Source organism: Schistosoma mansoni, assembly GCF_000237925.1.
Source record: "Schistosoma mansoni, WGS project CABG00000000 data, supercontig 0154, strain Puerto Rico, whole genome shotgun sequence".
Classification (NCBI taxonomy): Eukaryota; Metazoa; Platyhelminthes; class Trematoda; order Strigeidida; family Schistosomatidae; genus Schistosoma; species Schistosoma mansoni.
In genome coordinates, this window is record NW_017386049.1 from 236638 (window position 1) to 256968 (window position 20331).

A 20331-nucleotide genomic window follows, 5' to 3' on the forward strand; every position below is an offset into this window, starting at 1 on the left:
TCCCATTCCGGAAGCAAAAGGAAAGTTATTTTTCATTGAGGTTCTCTTTCTAACGCCGGCGTGACAAGGGTTGTATAATGAATCTATCCAAAATATATCTAAATTTTTATCAGCTGCAACTGACAAACATAACAGGTCACTTAACTATCACTGAGAAGGAAATTAAAGCTTTCATAGTTGAAACGTGAGTCAATTGAACCTAGACCACCATGGAACACCTGGAAGCACTGGACGGCCGTTTCGTCCTATTGTGGGACCCTCAGCAATGCGCATCAACGATCCCGCACTCACGAGATTTGAACTCAGGACCTACCGGCTTCGCGCTGGAGCACTTAACCGATAGACCACTGAGCCGGCATCTAACGGCCGTACAGTGCTCCCATGATGGTCTAGCTTCAATTGACTCACACTTTCAACTATGAAAATACTAAATCTCTACAAAACCCCTTCTGATATTTAAAACTTTGTTTACAAATGTATTATCTTCCATCATTGTTTTGAACTTGAACTTTATCATTTGATATTATTATTATTTGGGTTGTTATGGTTGTCGTTTGGTGAACAATTTTATGCAAACACTTACTTCTTCCCCCACTCCCCCCAAGAAAACAGTATTCCGTATCCTGGATATATTTGTTTTCTTCACATCTCTGTTTCACATGGTATTCCTTTACATCAACAATAAGACATTTATTCTTATCCATCTATGTTATTCACAATATAACTCAATGTTTATATATCAGTTTTGTACTCATTCTCATTTGAAAACACCCCCCATAAAGTTAAAACAACATCGTTTTTTTTAATCCATTTTGTTACTAACTCATGTTTATCCCCATTGCACATGTTCATCATTAAGTGAAAATCTAAATTTTCACATGTATTCGGGTACAGAATGGTAACTTTGTGTTTTGTTTTTGTTTTCTAAATTAAATTATTAGTTTGTTAAAACTACACTTCCTAGTTTACTATGAGCATTGATAAAGGTGATCTCTGTATGTAGCTACCAATTATAAACGGCCATAAATGCCATGGTACGGCCGATAGTGGAGAGAGTCCACTCTCACTCTCTAAATGCTCTCACATGGCCAGCGAATATATAGCCTCTGCCACACAAGTCCTACTCACTGCCTTCTCTTGGCATTACTGTTGTTTACGAAATTGAGATGACGAAAAGCGAATGTCCGGCGCTTTAACCGGGTTGGTGGACACAGAAAGTCTACCTAGGTGAGTTGGAAAACCCTGATTCTAAATCAATGGTGCACATGGGCTCCAGGATCCTGAGGGTACAAATGGCGTATGAATCAATCGTTGGTCACCAGCTACCATGGGAATGCATCTCCTCACGATGCTGCATTGCCTTGTGGATCAGACCTTTAGGTCGAAGGCTCCGGCTGTGTCCCCATAAGAAAACCACCTGTTTTAGTTTGGGCACCTGGACAGTATCACAGCCTTGACACAACTCAAATGAGATTTGTGTGGCACATATGTATCTGCTGCTTCCTTGTACCAATATTTATGTGTTTAAATAAAATAAATAAAGAATAACCAATTATAAACACACATACATCTAGTGAGGTTGAACTAAGAATCTTTTTTGATAGCGTAATGCGATTTGAACATGTTGAATGATATCGTCATTACGTTGGGAATTCTGATAACAGAAAGTTCTGAATTTGATTGAATATTACTTTTATACAGAATCTTTGTACAATTATATACTTTCTTACTTACGCCTGTTACCCCTAGTGGAGGAGCATAGGTCGCTCGCGAGCATTCTCTATCCAACTCAGTCCTCGGCCTTCCTTTCCAGTTGTTATTCATCCTTTTCATATTTGCTTCTATTTCTCGGCGTAATTATACAATACAGTATATATTTATTGTTAAGTTTCATTTAAATGTGAACGAATAGGCCTGATATATTAGTAATCTTAGATAATATTAGTCAAGTTCTTGTATACTCAGCAAAGATGCTTCTTAAATCAGATACATACTCATTACAACATGTGATATGTGTCAAAATTTGTCTGATATACAATGTTCAAATGATTACAGAGAGTAACAAAATATAGAATTCATTATGTATCGTTTGTTTAAATCTTCCCATTAATGTTTAGGACTGCAGTTGATCGATATCTTATTGGCATATGTGCATACTGTGCGTATTGCCTCGATATTGCTTCAAGTCATAAGCATCAAAACACAAAGATGGATGGTGGCTGACAGTGGAATCCAGGACACGCGTTTCGTTCTATCTAGGACTCGACATCAGATATGAAAAGGATGAATAGCAACTGGAAAGGATTGCCCAGGACAGAGTTGGATGAAGAATGCTGGTGAGCGGCCTATGCTCTTCCACGAAGGGTAACATACGTAAGTAAATAAGTAAGTAATAATGTGCAAATTGGTGAATCTGATGCAAATCACACTGGTAAGTGTCAACTGAGACAAAATCTACTCACATGATTTCTAATGTACGACTGACCACAACGTGATGTCGAATATTTTTACAATTCATATTCATTTAGTAAATCTAATGGCTTTGTTCCAAATTGGTTCACAGATTTCAGTCAACAGTAGTGACAAGACAAGCAAGGAATCGGTCAGTGTTCATTAACCAATCATGGGATTTGTGATACTATGTAAGAATATGTAAAATCCTATGTGTGATCATATTAACAGTTGACTCCACTTCATTCCAGTTGTAAAAGTACAAGAATCACTACTGACAATCATAAGACAATCTTCGAATCCTCCTAGATATAAACAGACTTACTTAGTTACTTAAGTTTGTTACCCCACGTGGAGGAGCATAGACAGCCCACCAGTTCTGGTTAGCGTTTTCTCAGCGAGTTGGTTTTTTACGGGATGGGATCGCTAAACCCATGACCAACCCTCCCCCTTAACCCGGGCTTGGGACCGGCAGTAACTCTGTAAGGGCTACAGGCGGAGTTAGATATAAACGGAAGCTACTCAAATCTATCCGATGATATCAGCAACAGCGAAAATTTCATTATTCACAATTAGTTATAAGTAGAAATTTGTAGGCATGTTCAGTTAACTTGTTTCTAGAAGTTCATATCTGTTGGAAGACCTATGAAAGAAGAATGAGTAATTGTCAGCTTCCCTACGTTCTTACGTTTTATTACAATCAGCGTCGGAAATTATCTTTCACTTATATGATGCGACAAACATTCTCAGATGGTCGAAGACAATTAAAGGATTTAACTAAATCACATGATTATTTTTGGTTGAACTCAAAATCGAGTCGCAGAGTGAACATCAACTCTGAGATGCAGGCACATCCAGCTGACGAGTCCCAAGTAGGACAAAACTCGCGTCCTGGATTCCACTGCTAGCCAATATCCATCTTTGCTTATATTGCTTGTGAAATAAGGCTATATCGAGGCAATACGCACAGTATGCACATATGCCAATTATAGACTGACCAGTTGCAGTCCCGCACTCGTGAGATTCGAACCCAGGACCCACCGGCTTCGCGCTGGAGCACTTAACCGAAAGATCACTGAGCCGGTCAGCATCCTACGGTGTTAATGTGTAACTTCAACTGATCCACGAAGTTGAGCAACCATTCACCAATTGTCTTCAGTGATTTGATATCTCTACAACAGACTTGGTTGAATTTCACTGGTCACTGCTTCCCACTAGAACTCAAGGAAACATTCCTTACAGTCAGTCACTAGTGAGCATATGATTATACATCAGAAGGGGTTATTGTGGATATTTCAATATTTTCATAGTTGAAATAATGAGTCAATTGAAGCTAGACCACCATGGAAAACCTGGAAGCACTGGAGGGCATCAAATAACTTGAGAGCTGTCATTTAATCTCTTTCATTCTATATTCGTGTAGAATTTCAAAGTGTAATTCAGTGTAGCATGACAACGTTTACATTTATCCAATCGGTCAGAAATTAATCCTTTTCTATGAGCAGCCACCCAATTGGTCAATTTGTGGATATCGAAAATTCCACCAATCACTTGATTCATATCGACTATATAAACAGCAGCAGCAGTTGTTAGCCAGTGATTATTATTGTAGAACATTACTCCATTACATATGCATTGCAAGTTACATCATTCGTTCATTATCACTGTATTCATTTCAATTTATCTTTTCCATTGCTTACACACACAAACAAATGTGACAAATAACTTTACATTGTAATCCTCATGTAGGGAGTGCTCAACATGTAATACAAATATGCATTGCAACTATTCACAATGGATAAGCATATTGGTTCTACCAAATGAGTCGTTTTTACAAAACTACTGGTTGGATACAGTCAAAGCGAAATCAGATTGCTTTATCGTATGCTAATTTTATCCTCAATGTAATCTATATACACATATGGTTGTAAGTTTCATATGCCTTTTACATTTTGATTGAACACGTAAATATCGGACAGATATATGCTGATGAAATGCATTACTATTTGCATTCGGTTAAAGTTGCCTAATGTTAGACCTAACTTCAATGTCATTGATTTATATAATGTGGATGATGTTTGATTACCATACTCAATCAAATTGTATACACTATATAATCTTACTAAACTCTCAGTAATACTACTAACTTTGAATGCAAACGTACACCTGCTGAGACTCCCGTTCATTTTCAGAAGAAATATGACCTAGTTTTTATTGAAGATATCACCAGTTTTGTAGTTTGACAGCTATTAACCAGTAACACATTTTATGATCGAATCGTTCCCACCCATTTAAAATCAGAAGTCAGAAGCGAAGAGGTTGGAAGGATGTATCTGATGCGTTATCGATATGTCGAGAAGCGACTGTTCTAATCTGGCTAGTGAACGTAGGAGTTGTTTCCCACGCTGTGTTATGACGTGATCTGGTGCGGTTGCATGACCGAACGCCTTCAGCTAAACAAGTCCACTTAAACTAATGTAGTCAGCATCTAAAGTCGAACTCTTAAGAAGCTATTGATTTTGTGGAATTATTTACAGCTACAATATCTCAGATATAGGCTGAATGGTTGAAAGTTGGTAAAGTTAAGGAAAAGAATTGAATGAAGATTTAGTTAATCATCGACTGATACACGTGGTCATCTGTTTATTCTAATGATTCCTAGTTTCCGTTTGTATCCAAAATAATTCACCTTGGGGTGAAATAAGATGAAGCGGTTGTCTGACACTGCTCGTTTACTTTCCAACTTCTCCAAGAATTATCCAACTCTCAATCGACTTGTTATGTGTAGAAGACAAGAAACGTTTTTAACTCGAATTCACTGAGCATTCCAGCTAAATATTAAGTGTCAAATGTGCAGTGGTAGTAACTCGAATGTTTCTTTTCAACTAATTGATTTGTCAATTCAAGCTATATTTTGAATTTTAAATTTCTTCCTATTTACAGCGCAAACCAAGATGGTGCGAACTATATTCTGCGCTCATTGCAAATGCTACCATGAATTTCAATTCAATTAACCATATAACTGGAGGGAGAGTATGTTGTCATAAGCCCAAATTTCGTTTATAATATTAAATACACCCAGTAGAACATTGTTTATTTTTTAAAGAGTGTTCTCAATATTTATTATCAAAACTGCAACGGTACAAGTCATCTGGAAATATGTAGTACTCATAAAGGGTTGCTTTAAGTTGATTGAGAGAATCGAGCCATCTTTTACTGATCAATACATTGTTGAACCAAACGAAGCGTCTATTTATGCGATTGAGATATATGTGAAAAAATGAAGTTCACAAACTATTAATTAATGTAAAGAGTAACTTTTGGTAGTGAGAGTTGCGTAGTTAAATGTTCACCCTCATAACTGTTATTACGGAAACCCTGCGGTACTGAATTCAGATGGCAATAAGAAGCTGCGACTACAATTTATTAGCTGATCGCGTAGACCACAGAATTACAATCATACCAAGTGGATTTGAAGCGTAAAAGTCCAACGAATCATCGCGAGCGAATATAGCGGCAAATTTATCACAGCTCACATAAAACGAGTGTTTGTTTGTCCCTAAAACCTCTTATGAATTTATTATATCGGCTTTGTATTTTAGTGATGATAAGCTGGGTTGATTACATCTGCTTCACATTTAGATTTGTAGTTAGGAAAATAGGACGTCTAAGCGCATTACGTTACATGAACTATAGACTTTGAAGTTGCCAGTTAGAAATGTTTGTAAAATATTAGTACAATGTGAATCCAGTATATGCACTTGGAATAATACTAGACAATTATAAGCACAAATCGGTCAAAATTCAACCGCAAAGGTTTCAGAGAACAGCATCTAAGCTGATTCTCGGAATAACGAAGCTCCCGTATTATACTAGACTGACCAAGCTAAACCTATTCCCGCTGTCATATTGAAGAATCAAAGGTGACGTGATCACAGTTTTCAAACTGCTTAGTGATAAATTCGCACCTGAAACGCTCTCATTTTTATTGTCTTCCAAAACAGAAAATTTTTGAGGACACTCCAAAATAGTTCACAAGCCCAGAACGAATTACTTGTCAGCTGACTATCGGCTTTCCCATCGAATCATAAACGAGTGGAATTTATTACCTCAGCACGTGGTTAAGGTTCCATCCGCCGACTCTTTCAAAAGAAATTCGGATCAGCTGAGAAATCATCATTGCCAGGACTAACACAGGCCATCAAGCCTCCTGTCCTTTCCAAACTGAAACTGAAATAGATTGGTTACTATGACGATTAATTCATGACATTTTGAAAGTTCGAGTAAAAGTAATTCTATGTTCCGAAGATAAGTGCATGCAGACAAAAATGAAAAATCATAATCATCATAATGGGCGACCTGTGCTCCTCCGCGAAGAGTAAAATGCGTAAATAAGTACTTACAACCATTCGTCTAAAATCAATCAAAGTACAGTGAAGATATAATAGGGGATCTTTTGAAATAAATTATTTGGTCAGAAAATGTATAAGATTCATGTACATTGAATCCTAATTTCAATTCTACAAAAAATACCGATTACAAGTTGTTCAGCACTAGAAAACTGTCCACATATTCGAAATTCAATTCATTACAGCTGTTTGTAGAACATCATTAATGGTGAGAAGTGGTGGTATTGAAAAGTCGAGTTGGATTTTTCGTGGTTGACCGTCGTGTTATATTATCATTGATCGATCATTCATATGGTGTCCAGAAACAGTAAACCAACCAATCTTTGTTATGTGCTTTGCTAAGATTTATCGGCATTAAGATGTACAAAATAAATAATTAATGGAGCTTATTAAACAGGGAAAAAGATGGAAATAAGCAGCATACCTCACAGTAACTAGGGGATAGGAAAAATGAATCAACAAGCCTAATATCATTTATGATAAACTTAAAATTATGACTGGGGAATAAACAAAGAATGGTCATACGAGATCAAGGAGAGTGTGTGATCACGCTCAACAGTCACGTCAGCTTGATGTATCGTAGGCCGGAATAACGATCATGGTTACGTTCATGTAGTCGATGAATTTGTCATATTATGATGTAATTTTTATTGGAAAACCAGGTAATACTGTGAATTTTACAATGGATGTAATTCTTATTAGGCACGTCAGACTGCGGTACGTCGAACATGCATTACATGTTGGAATCATATTCTTATTCATAGAAAGTCGTTGTTTCCTTTAAAAATAGGCTGTCAATGAGTTTATAGGCTTAATTATCTATGATCAGCTATTTTAAACTACGTGTCTATGCAAATAAAACAATATTTACGACACTTTTTTAGTTAAGTATACTTTAGTATCGTGTAATTCTGTTTATTCGCTATAATTATTGCACTTGAAGGAAGTAATGAAGCACATCAGTTTGATAAGTAGCGCTGCTCAGTTTTGCATTTACCTTAGTGTGCCCAAACATCGAAACTAGAAAACGATCAGTGTGATATTATATATACATTACAGTGTAACTAGTTCTCGGGAACTAAAGTTTAGATTTTAAAGCTTGTGCAGTACCTAAGTAATCAGGGGGATACCAAAATGATGTATAGTATCTATTATATTTCACCTCGCCCTAACATATTACTGGTTCAGTTCGTTGGCAAATCACACGTAAGACAGTAGTGAATTACACTCACTGTAATAACCTAGTATTTACTGAAAACGATACATAAACTATAGCAAATTCCATAATAGTCTTTTTTATTGAGTATGCTGATTTAAATCATCATGCTTACAAAAGAAAAAAAGGTTCTTTGGATGCTGCTATTTTGTCATAAGTGGGTTTGCGTTTGTAGACTGTAAGTCTGCCTCCGATCATACTTCAACATCACTGCTGCTAAACGATTTCTCTAGCGTCAACATCTGCAGCTGAATAACCTAGCGGTTGTGTTATCACTTTCTTAAAAACAGTAGTATACAGTCCTAAAATAGGAGTGTTTTACTTCGTAATTAAATGCAGCTGCCTATGGAGAAACATCGAAAATCTGCTTAACTAGTGTTTATTTAATTTTATCAAACACTGACGCTCCTAGTATATCTTTCCGTAAAACTAGATGCAAATTCATTGAGATAAATAAATAGAAACAAAAGAATTAAAGCTGTACAATAAGATATTAAGTACATACTATTCTTTGTACACGTTGTATAGCTGGCGTAGTCTTCAACTGATATTCATAAACTTGTTAGTAAATCACAATTGCGTGTATTTAGTTTTGCTTAGAAACATATAATATATATCATCTTATTCTATATTTTTGATTGAAGCCAATACTAGTTATTTATAATGAAACAGGATTACGCCCACAAAGATCTCGTTACAAACCGTTTGGTCGCCAGAATTGTGGTACTATGAAACTATTTGCGGAAGTCCGTACAAACAGCATCTTTCCAAAAATTCTAAGACGCAAGCTGGTCATTCACTTTAGTTGTATAACTAATTGTATTGCTTATAATTTACTTCTTTTATACTTTAGTTACACAAAAAAGCTACAGCTTAACACTATCAATGTAGGAATTGTAAATTGAAGCCTACTGTATGTGTATGTTTGATATTACATTGTTAATGAAGTTATTCCTGAATAAATTTGCGAATTCAGTGTCATTTTGATTCACCAAGTGAAACATCATAAGAAATCTTTGAAATTTGAACCTGACAGCATGTAGTTCCCGTCGTATTAAAATGCACTCAGTAATAATATGGTACACAATTTTGCAATTTTCGTGAAGAACCTTCGGGCTCAGGACCGTGCATAAATTACCGAAAAAAACAGATCGTTGCACCCCTTGTCTTCTTACAACCTATTCTAGCCATCATGGCGCATCACGGTATTTAGTGAATGGACAAACATTTTCCGTATACCAACCGCTCTGCATCTAATCTCATACTTACTTGCTTGAATGCCCTTTAGTATGCGAGCAATTCCTTCAATGCACCAATGGAATACCAGCAACACAAAAGCACGCTATATGGTACAGTTCACCGGTTTATGCGCTCTCTAAGCTTCTTAGCGAATACACAAATTCAGTCCCGTTAAACGTGTGATGACTTAATCTTCTGAAACACGCGTCACTTGTCATAAACGTTTCATCGAAAGCATGGTTATTAATTACTTTAGACGGATTTATTATGTACCAATTAAGATCATACGGCAAACGAAACATGGCTTTGCAACCGGTAAACTTTGGTCTGTAAAGAAGTGGGCATAATAAAAGTTGATTTTGCCATTTAACTCTCCGAGTAAATTGGTAATAGGGAAACGTATGACTAGCAAATGCATAAAGCCCTAATATTGTGGGACCATCAATGCCTGAGCCAATTGACTGGGAACAAAAATTGGTTGATGGGGCTTTGTTTTCAGTGAGTGTCACTCATAAACTGCTTGACTGAAACATGAAGGACAAACTCCAAAACAACTTATGGTCAGTAACAGCGGTTGTATAAATACAATAAAACTGTGGGGAATGTGAGTACTGACAGACACTTGTAGATCACCAACGTAGATTATCCATGTCGAATGATTGGAGGCCAACTCGAGTTGGACGGGAATGGTGTGATCAGCAGCCAACTTCGAAGTCACATATTGTGATCGGCACTAAAAGTGTCTCCTTGTATCGAAGTTTTATGGCTGCTTTGGAGACCTGATAATACAAATGACGTTATCACAGAAATATATTAGCAAAAGTAGGTACTAGGGAGAATCTGCGATAACTATCTCATGAACCACTTCATATATATATATATATATTTATGAACAAATTAGGGAACAAGAAAAAGACTACAATCCCTATGGAGATCACCAACGAACCACCACTGAAATGTACTATGAACTTTCATTTCAAACCCAATGGTCACGTGCATAAAGAAATAGATGGTGTCGCGGGGATTCACCTCTAGGTCTCATATTGGCTGAAAGTTTCCTCAAACTAGAAAACGGTCCACGAGCACAACAGATTGACACGTTTTCATTTTGCTGCAGATATATGGACGGTGCGTTTATCCTTTGTAACAACCGTATTGTCTTGGTAGAAACACTCCAGCGATTCAACAAAATTCACATCTGAGGAAGAAAAATGGAGGCAGAATAGCCTTTCTAGATGTTCTACTTACGAGTAGAAAAGACGCGTTATTAAGAAGAAACATAAACAAGAAAGCTACTTGGACGAGCCAATGTACAATTTTTCCTGGTTTTGTTCCTCCACAATACAAAAGGAACCTGATTAAGACTCTGAATCATAGAATCAAGTCTATGTGCTCTCTAGATGCGGTTGAAGAAGAAACAGAGGAATTGTACACGACTCTGAAGGAAGACAGATATTTGGAGACATTTATAAATAAACATCTAACCAATAAGAAAGAGTATATGGATTGTTAGGCTGTGACCAAATGCCTGTGTATATACGCTTACATTTCAGAGGTGATGCACACAGTTAAATGCTCAGACTAAAGATATGATCCGAAGAATTTTTAGTGCAGGTAAACTACAATTAATATTTTCCACACATTCAATGACCACTCCGAGGTTGAGAGGTAAATTGATTAAACTAGCCACTTCTTATCTATCAGTTCGACCGCTTCTGTGTAGCAAGTTATATAAGCAGATGCTGTAAGAATTTTTCAATGCCCAAGCTCGTGATCACCGCTTAGTGTGCTTAAGAAAAGGTAGACTTAGAATCTTTAACAGCTCTATTTTAGGTCATTGAATTGAAGAAGGGCATATGGCCAACATGGAGCAATCTTCCATCATAATATATAATGTTAACAGCAGTCTATCTAATTTTGTCAGACTGCGAATCCTGCAGACCGTTAAAGCAATCGCCATTTGAACCAAAAGCTAGACTTTAGTATCCAAAAGAATTATGTTCAGCCGCTTCTTTTACCCTGGCCAACTGCGAGCTCAACCAGTTAACAATCAATTTTAAAATGTGGCGGCGTAGTTTGAATAATGTTCATTTTCATATCCTAAACTTATCCTCACATCTTACCTTTGTCATTATTATTATTTCCTCACTTGCTAACCACCTTCAGAAATTTATTCAGCATTCACCCCTACCTACTAATTCTTGCCTAATTCATATTACTATACATAATATATAATTTTTGATTTGTAATCACATTATTCTCTCACTCACGCCGTGTTGACCAGATTTTTTTTAATGATCATTTATCTCACAATTTCATTTCAGTTATAAACTGATTCAAGTCAACACTTCATATTAGTCATTCCAACACTGACGATTTGATTTTATATGGCAAACAATCCTTAATTCACATGTTATGATTTTAAAAGATGTACTCCGCCTTAAATAGGACCGATTTTGTGGATTATTAATTTTGATATAAAATTATAGGTCACTGTGATAAGCTATTGAAAAGAGCTTCCTTAGCTCATATGATTCAAACAAAAATCATTGTGGGGATTTTCAGTCTTCTAACCTTCCCTAAGTAACTAATTGTAAAACGACTCCAAGTTCCTAGATTCACCCACTTTTTCTCATCTGACTCCTGAAAAGCTGAACAAATACGTATTATAACGACTAGGGGGCCTTGCTACATCAAATATACATACTGACGAATATCATGTGAATGATGCATGATAATTGTTGATTCCATCCAATGCCATTATTTCTATCATTTACCCATGTTACACTGCTTTCGCTTTGTCACCAACGTCCATCTGTTAGCATTCACATTTTTGTTTGTCAATTTTTTCTTGATTGATAATTTTTACCATGCTGTGTCTTTCTTGTCCATTCATCCATTGACCTACTTCTTAATTTTTACGCTGAAGCTGACCAGTCACTTAACCTCAAACGCGAAATCTGCTAGGTATAGTTACACTTCTGGTCAGGGACGCAACCGTTCGACCAAACTCAAGATACACCAGCTCTCTAGGAATAATTGCATCAAACGGCTAAGACACATTCATTTTGTGCAAACGAAGACTTTGAACCGTGGATGCGAACAAACCATTTGGTTCAGCTTAGGTCATCATTGATACCTCATAGATACTCAGTGTTTGACAACACGTATGTCCGAAGTATCTCGTGAAACAATCCTGGGTCTGATGAAATCAGAATTCTGAGATGTTGTGTGACGAAAATACATTCGAACAAAGGAATATAAGCTATCTAGTTGTGATATCAAATAAGCAGACCAACATACTATAAATGTTCATACGTTAATGTTTATTCAAGCTGGAATCGTATTCAGAAAAATCATCAAACACAGCAGGCAAGGCCGAAGGTCTACAAAACTATTCATTTCAGCAATTTGTTTTGCAGGACCAAAATATTGGGCATCGAATGGCCTTTAGGAAGTTTTTGCTTATAACAGTGTTTCGAAAAGTAACGTAACTTATTCGGGACTTTGGACTGTCAACTCGTTGTCTCAATCGTTAGATTGTTCTGGCCTCACGCTTGTGTTATTTCCAAATATAACCGATTCTCTTATTCTCACACTACACAAGAACACAAACTACCTCCAGACTAAATGTAAACTTGTCGAAGACTGAATGCTTTATTTCTGTAACTAGTTTTTATGCTCATGTTAGTACTTGCAGCCGTTGTTTTCTTTTTCTCGAGCCTTTCCTACCACGGGTTTTTATCACTCGCCTTTTTAACTGTAAGTGAACCACATGGTCTGTAGACCATTATCGAAGCAAACAATAAAGTGAAAATAATGAGGAAACGCACCTAAATGACTGCTTTGTCATTTATCAGAGGGAAACTGTGCGAAATTTCCTCTTCATGTCACTCTGTTTTTAATGTCTCTGAGTCCCTTACTTTTTGCCTGGATGCACGTTACCAAATTTCGCTTAATTTTTTAAACACACCTTTGGCCTTATCTCGAACGTCTCCCATGTTTGCCTTTATTTCTACAACAGACGACAGTACAATTGCAATTGACGTTAAAAGTTGTATATGTTTAGGGAAATTTATTGAAAAGCAAAAACGTCATATTGTACAACGGTGACAGATGCATATGTATTTTAATTATGATTACCAAGTCTTATTGTAATTTGAAGAAAACTTACGGAAGAAAAAGATTATGGGTTATTAGTTAGGCAAGTGTACTTAATTACAGATGCATTTAAAATCAGACAGGCTTTCTCAACACACTCAAAGTTTTACATGGAAGTTAGGAAATAAGCTCATTAAAATAGTGTTTATCGAAAACGAAGTGGATCTTCTTTCACGTATCATTATCACCCAGAAGCCATTCATTGCGGCTTTTTGGTATGATTACATACGAAAATTGTAGTTTTCCAACTGGTCAACTGCCTGGCAGAATTGGATCAGACACTGTCATTGATAAGGTAACCAAAACATTAAGTAGGACATGGGTTGGTTGTCATCCTCAAATATATTATAAATTCCTGCAAAGCAAATGTATTAGACTTAGGGTTTAACTGGACAAATGTTCGACCGATCATTCTAATTTAGCTTTCAGTGCTTGTATGATATTCTGACGGTTATATAAGTAATATAGGTGGCTTTCGTTTAACGATACATGGTAGTGCCATGACTTTTCAGTATACGGTAAAGTAGTATACGGTTACCACCGAAACTTCAATAAAGCGTGGACGATTAGGCAATTTTGCCTTCTCAATATCTGTCTTTAGAGCTCGTTCCAACGTATTCGTTTCATATTTAGCGTATAATCTGGCTTTTTTTAACGACTTGCTTCGATGTAAGTCAGTTATGAGTAGAATGTGTATTTAATTGGGTGAAGAATAGGTTTACATTGTAACTTACATAGGTGGAAACCTTGAGAAGTTTATGTTCCGCAGTTGGCTTTTGTATTGAGGTCATGATACATGAAGACATCTGGACTCTTATAATTTATAACCTTAGATTTAGTTTTTCCATTGGTCTTAGAGTGATGCACATCATGATTACCAATATGCTACACAACTCTCTTCACTGTGTTTACTTTTAATGATAGTCGGTTCGCTAAAGGCCGTCCATGTCACCGTATGAAATTTAATATTGTACTGAAGAAGGAAGGCAAGGTAAATTTAGATACTTTACTTTTGACTGACTTGTAAGCCTCGTAGGTAGATAGTTGTAGGAGTAGTATATTTTTAAGCAACCTCACTCTCAGTTTGAAGTTCTTTAATAGACGATTGCTACTTTGTTTCTTTGACGTTTCTCACTGTGAATATTTTATTGTAGTCATTGTTCTGACAGACTTCTACTTCCTACAAGATGGAGGCATTAAAATCGCTTACAAACTTCACCGACAGGTTTTACGAACTAATAATAAATGAAAGTCATGGTGAGTTCATTCTGATACGATAGTGCTACGAATGTGTTTAGGTCAGTGGGAAAATACTTTTCTCTCCCCGTTCAATATCTATACTGCCCTCGGAATGGTTCTTTCTGGCAGCGAAAACAATACGAAAGCCGAGATGATAAGAGCGATGCAATTGTCTGACTGTTTAAAACACGATCAAGTTCATTGTGAGATTGCTCAGCTTCTGAATGATTGTTCGAAACCTAGTCAAGGTGTTGAGATAATCCTTGCTAATAGATTCTTCGTTGCACAAAATGTAAGAATCAAAGAGCAGTTCAAAGCTAATCTGAAGACAAACTACAATGCTCCAACAGAACATGTAAGTTCTTGCTATTCGTTACCAATCTTTTGCGTGAAGGTGGCATTTGAGACTGACATAGAAGGTTCTCGAAACCGGATAAATCAGTGGGTCAGTGAACAAACTAAAGGACAAATTCAAGAACTCATTTCACCCGGTTCATTAACAAACGACACTTCTGCTGTAGTAACAGCTACTACATACTTCAAAGGTAAAAGAACGTATGAATCTAACTCTCGATAATTATAAATTTCATTCTAACCGCGTACACCTTATATTTATCTGCCTCTTATCAGTCGAAAAATCTTAACCGATGTTGTTATTTAGGTATGTGGGATTTGTCTTTCCGTGAGGACAACACACACACTAGCGAGTTTTATGAACTAAACGGATCAAAAATGAGTGTGGAGTTGATGCATAACGAATCGTATTTCAATATGACCAGTTTACCCCACTTAAAGTCACGAGCTGTTAAAATACCATTTAAAAACCCGAAGTGAGTATCAGTATTTAAACGAGTGTATTGTATTTTACTGCTTTATGATGTACCTTTTAGAAAACAAATGTAATAGTTTTCAGTAGTAATCTAAATAACAAACACCTATAGGAAATCACTTATAATTGCAGCGTTTTGAGTTCTCCACAATATTATCAATTTATTCAACACTTTTAATTGATTTATCATAGGGTATAGGATTCTGTGATGATTATTTACGGAGTGCACATGTGAACTTGGATTATAGCTTAAAGGTGTGTTGCTTTTATCGTCTCTTCATTTTGGGAAAGTTCGGAATAAGAGACTGTAAATTTATTATGCACTGACAATTGATTGATCAATGAGTAGTGACCAGTTCTCTCAACGATACAGGTACACCTTGCTGGCGGTTGTCAAATAGCATAAAACCTGGATTCAAGTCTTACTGTTGACTACTTGTAACCACCGCTCTACTTATTATAATGTATGTTATTATGCTGCCATACTTGTATATCAGTATCCTAAACACTAATCAAGACATTTTATTCATATCTGTTCAACCAATAAAGTGTTTTAACGTCGCTATTGGTAGAGTCGGAGACCATTTTGACTCTCAAGTACAAATTATCTTACACATTTCAGCGATTACTTGAGCTGTAAGGTCAAGAACAAGTGTGACCCGATTGTAATGTAAATTCTTAAGCGAAAATTAAGGGTACACATTTTATGCAAGGATTATAGATAGAATTTTGTTACAAAAATGTATAGTAAGGTAGGTATATTTGACTCTGCAATAGGGTGAATGAATACTTATTTATTATTTATTTATTTAAACATATATATTTTTTACAAAAGGGCACCAGGTACATATGCGCCACACTATTGTGTGTGTGGGCTGTGATACTGCCCGGGTGCCCAAACCGAAGCAGGTGGTTTTCTTAGGGGGCCACACCCCGAGCCTTTGACAAAAAGGTCTGATCCACAAGGCAGTGGAGCATCGTGAGGAGATGCAGTCCCATGGTAGCCGTTGACCAATGACAGGTTCGTCCGCCATTCGTTCCATCAGGATACTGGAGCCCATGTGCACCATTGGTTTGGAATCAGAGTTTTTCAACTCCCCTAGGTGGACCCTCCGTGTCCACCAACCCGGTTAAAGCGCCGGACATTCGCTTTTCGTCCTCTCACTTTCGTAAACAACAGTAATGCCACGAGAAGGCAGTGAGTAGGACTTGTGTGGCAGAGGCTATATATTCGCTGGCCATGTGAGAGCATTTCGAGAGGGAGGGTAGACTCTCCCCGCTCTCGGCCGTACCAGGGTATTTGGGGGCGAATGAATACTTAATACATAGACCACTGGACACAACTGCGAATGATGTTAACTTAATCAAAGTTTATTCAATTTATAAAAAAAATAAACTATCGGATCCTGGGACCACCGGGTTAGTAATGTAGTTGTTAGGAAACGGGTACTAGGTAAGGATGGCAAATCGATTGATGAAGTAGAGAAACTTCATCAGTTGAGATGGCTGGGACACGTGTTACGTATGCCTAACCACTGACTGCCCCAACGTGCAATGTTTCATGGTGTAGGCGTAGGTTGGAAGAAAGCCAAGGGCGGCCAGACCAAAACGTGGCACAAATTCATGAAGTCACTGACAATTGGACTGAGCCATATTGGTAGGTGTAGACTATCTGGATGCGATCTGCGAGATGATAGCAACCGTTGGTTAGAGACCTTGAATGACTCGGCTCAAAATCGTTTGCATTGGCGAAGGTGCATCCACTTTTTGTGTTCGGCCAAACTCTAATCTTCTGAATTCTTCATGTCTCTATCTTTTTTCTCGTTTCAAATTTATTTCACTGGATTATAGTCCTTGAATAACATCTTCAAACCCTAATCTTTCACATTACTGCTTGATATTACTTTGGTATCCCTTCTTTTTCAAACACTTCGTTATCCAGGTTTACGTTATTAGTTGTTCTTCCAGATGTAAATAACGGATTGCCAGATTTACTGAATTCGATGTATAAACATGGTGGGATTTCTTCAATACTTTCCAGTAGTTTTCAAATTATGAAATTGAAGTTGTATTTGCCTAAATTTAAATTGAGAGAAGGTCGTGCCTTAAAACTGAAAGATCATCTACGGAAATTGGGAATAAACGATGCATTCTGTCCTTTATCAGCTGACTTTTCAAATGTTTCTAACTCAGATAGAATGTGTATATCAGATGTGATGCATAAAACTATATTTGAGGTAAGCGAATGAGATACATGTAAAAGAACACATTTTTAGTATATCTTTTTATTTCAGATAATGATGTGTCAGTTTTGATATTTGTAGATGTAGGTGAATATGTAATATGCAACTAGACTTAATTATTTGTTTGGAATACAAGGTGACATGGACCTCAATGAAATTTGAAATATTTTCAATAAGTCACCTGTCAATTCAATTTACCTTAGAGGCAGAAGCGAACCATAAATTTCATTTTCTTGATATCCGTTTGAAAAGAATGCCTGATGGCTATTAACAAAGATCTATGTATAGAAAACCTACTTAGAATAGACAATACGCGAATTTGCATAGTTGTGTTCCACTGAGTCGAAAGAGGAACTTGATTCAAGCGAATCTGTTCTAATGACACAATAAATGAAGAACTACTTCATTTTCGACAGACCCTCATCAAAAACGGTTATCCACCTAGGTTGGTCAACAACAACTTAACACCTAAACTTCATCAGAAAAAAGCTTTGACAGTGCAGAAGAAAACTTTGTTTATGAATATGGAATTCAAAGGAGATACGGCTGCTGAAATTCTGAATATACGGATTTCAAAATCGTTGAACAAAACTTTCTACACAGCTAAGCTTCGAATCGTTTTTTCTAGCTGGCCTACCATTCTGGGGTATGTTAAGGATAAACTTTCGCTTCGGGCCACAATAATGTGTATCTATAAATTTAATGGCTCATGTGGGACACGTTACATAGGCCGCACAAAGCGATCACTTTCCAAACGCATCTCGGAACACTATCTGGCTTGGCTACTAAAAGGAGAATGTAAAAAGATAACTAGTTCAATGCAAGAGCATTTAATCAACTGTGGACACGTCGCTCCAAAAGACTTGTCTTTTACAGTAATGTATCCAGTCAAAGGAACCGGATCAAAAAGGGGGGGGTCGAATCAATATTTTATGCACTGCTGAGGCATTGGCAATCCATAAGCTTGAGCCTAAACTTTGCGTGCAGAAACAATTTGTCCAACCTCTCACTCTTCCTTGGCCCTAATCCGCTTAATGGATTTATCATCCTCCCTTAATACAAGGTGACTTAAATTACAGTAATTTTGTTATGAAAAGAATATTACAGTAGTTTTTACATCAAACGAAATCTTATAATTCATAGAATAACTAAGTGATATTTAGTATTGCTTTTTTGAATCTTCCCATCGATGTGTTAGGACTGCAACTGGTCAGTCTCTAATTGACATATGTGCATACTGTGTGTATTGCCTCGATATAGCCTTAATTCACAAGCAATGTAAGCAATGATGGATAGTGGCTAGCAGTGGATGCAGGTACATCCAGCTGACGAGTCCCAAATAGGACGAAACGCGCATCCTGGATTCCACTGCTAGCCACTATCCATCTTTGCTTACAATAACTGAGTGTATTGCTAATTATGTGAGGTAATGTGTAAATACTATCTTCCGTTGTTTGGCTTTACTTCTCTTCATTCTTCCGTTCATAAAATATAGGTAGATGAGAAAGGTGCAGTAGCAGCTGCAGCTACAGCAACACAGATGGTTCGATACTCAGCTGGAAGATCTTACAAACATATACCACAATTTCGTGTTAATCATCCATTCTTCATTTCAATAATTTGGAATGATTCTTTACCAATATTTCTTGGACATGTTACATCACCATTGAATCACTGAGATGAAAAACACTGTCACTGGAGTTGTTTTTATTTATCTAAGTGCCTACTTTTAATTTCTTTATTCATATATGACTTACTAGTAATCATTTCAGTAAGAGAGTTCATTTCACTTTTACCCCTGTGATCATGTATTTTTTAAAAAAGTTTATTTTACGTTTTAATAATTTTCCATCTTTTTCTATGATCTGACTTTTATGTTCACATGGCCACTGTTCGGTAACTAAGATGAGGTTGTTCCGTATTTTTAAAATAACTCATATATTGTTGGGCTATATAAAGGCCAGAAGTAAAGGTAGTGTGAGTGTGGTCTTACATGTGTATGACAATGTAAATCCAAATGCAGGTTTGCTTGCATGTAATCACAACTTAGGTAGTCGGGAAATCGAAGATGACCGAGTTGATTGGTTCTGGTTGGTATTCACCTGCACAAATATCTGGTGTTGTTGCTCTGTAGTGCAATTAATGAAGTGTTTTGATGTGCTGCTGATATATTGACAAGTTGTCACTGTTACTGTAACTGGTGCGACTGGAGTATGAGACAACGAGATGGTGCAGCAGAAGGCAACCCACTTGGATGTGATGCGATGGAACGCAATGCAATCCAACACAAATCGACGATATTTAGTTGACTTAATTGTGCTACTGAAATGCTCGACAGTAGTTTGGTATTTAGTGGAATAAATGAATTGAAATCCGTTGTGTAAGCTGAATAGACTACTGTTGATGTGTTGGTGGATTGTGGTGCACATGCACTACTGTTGGTGAGTAGTTTGATTGACGACTGTAGACCGTAGTGTAGACGATGAGTAGAAGTGTGTAGTGGATTTGATGATCTAAGAAGAAGATTGCGATAAGATGTGCAAA

The 20331-nt window shown here is 36.9% G+C and overlaps 1 protein-coding gene across 1 annotated transcript; it reads left to right on the forward strand.

Moving 5' to 3' along the window:
• Positions 1–12778: 12778 nt before the first annotated feature.
• Positions 12779–19647, forward strand: Smp_062120 (serpin, putative). Its single transcript, XM_018798309.1, has 7 exons — positions 12779–13001; positions 14631–14733; positions 14775–15070; positions 15110–15260; positions 15377–15545; positions 17487–17781; positions 19283–19647. Exons 2-7 carry the CDS (start codon positions 14664–14666, stop codon positions 19463–19465), a joined length of 1164 nt encoding a protein of 387 aa, XP_018646700.1. The 5' UTR covers positions 12779–13001; positions 14631–14663; the 3' UTR covers positions 19466–19647.
• Positions 19648–20331: the final 684 nt, after the last annotated feature.

What these genes read in the sequence shown, in the direction of transcription:
- Smp_062120 (XM_018798309.1), top strand. Translation starts at nt 14,664, where the DNA reads ATGGAGGCATTAAAATCGCTTACAAACTTCACCGACAGGTTTTACGAA. An exon ending in ACAATGCTCCAACAGAACAT is followed by an intron (nt 15,071 to 15,109) that starts GTAAGTTCTTGC and finishes TTTTGCGTGAAG; the next exon opens with GTGGCATTTGAGACTGACAT. An exon ending in ATACCATTTAAAAACCCGAA is followed by an intron (nt 15,546 to 17,486) that starts GTGAGTATCAGT and finishes TTCGTTATCCAG; the next exon opens with GTTTACGTTATTAGTTGTTC.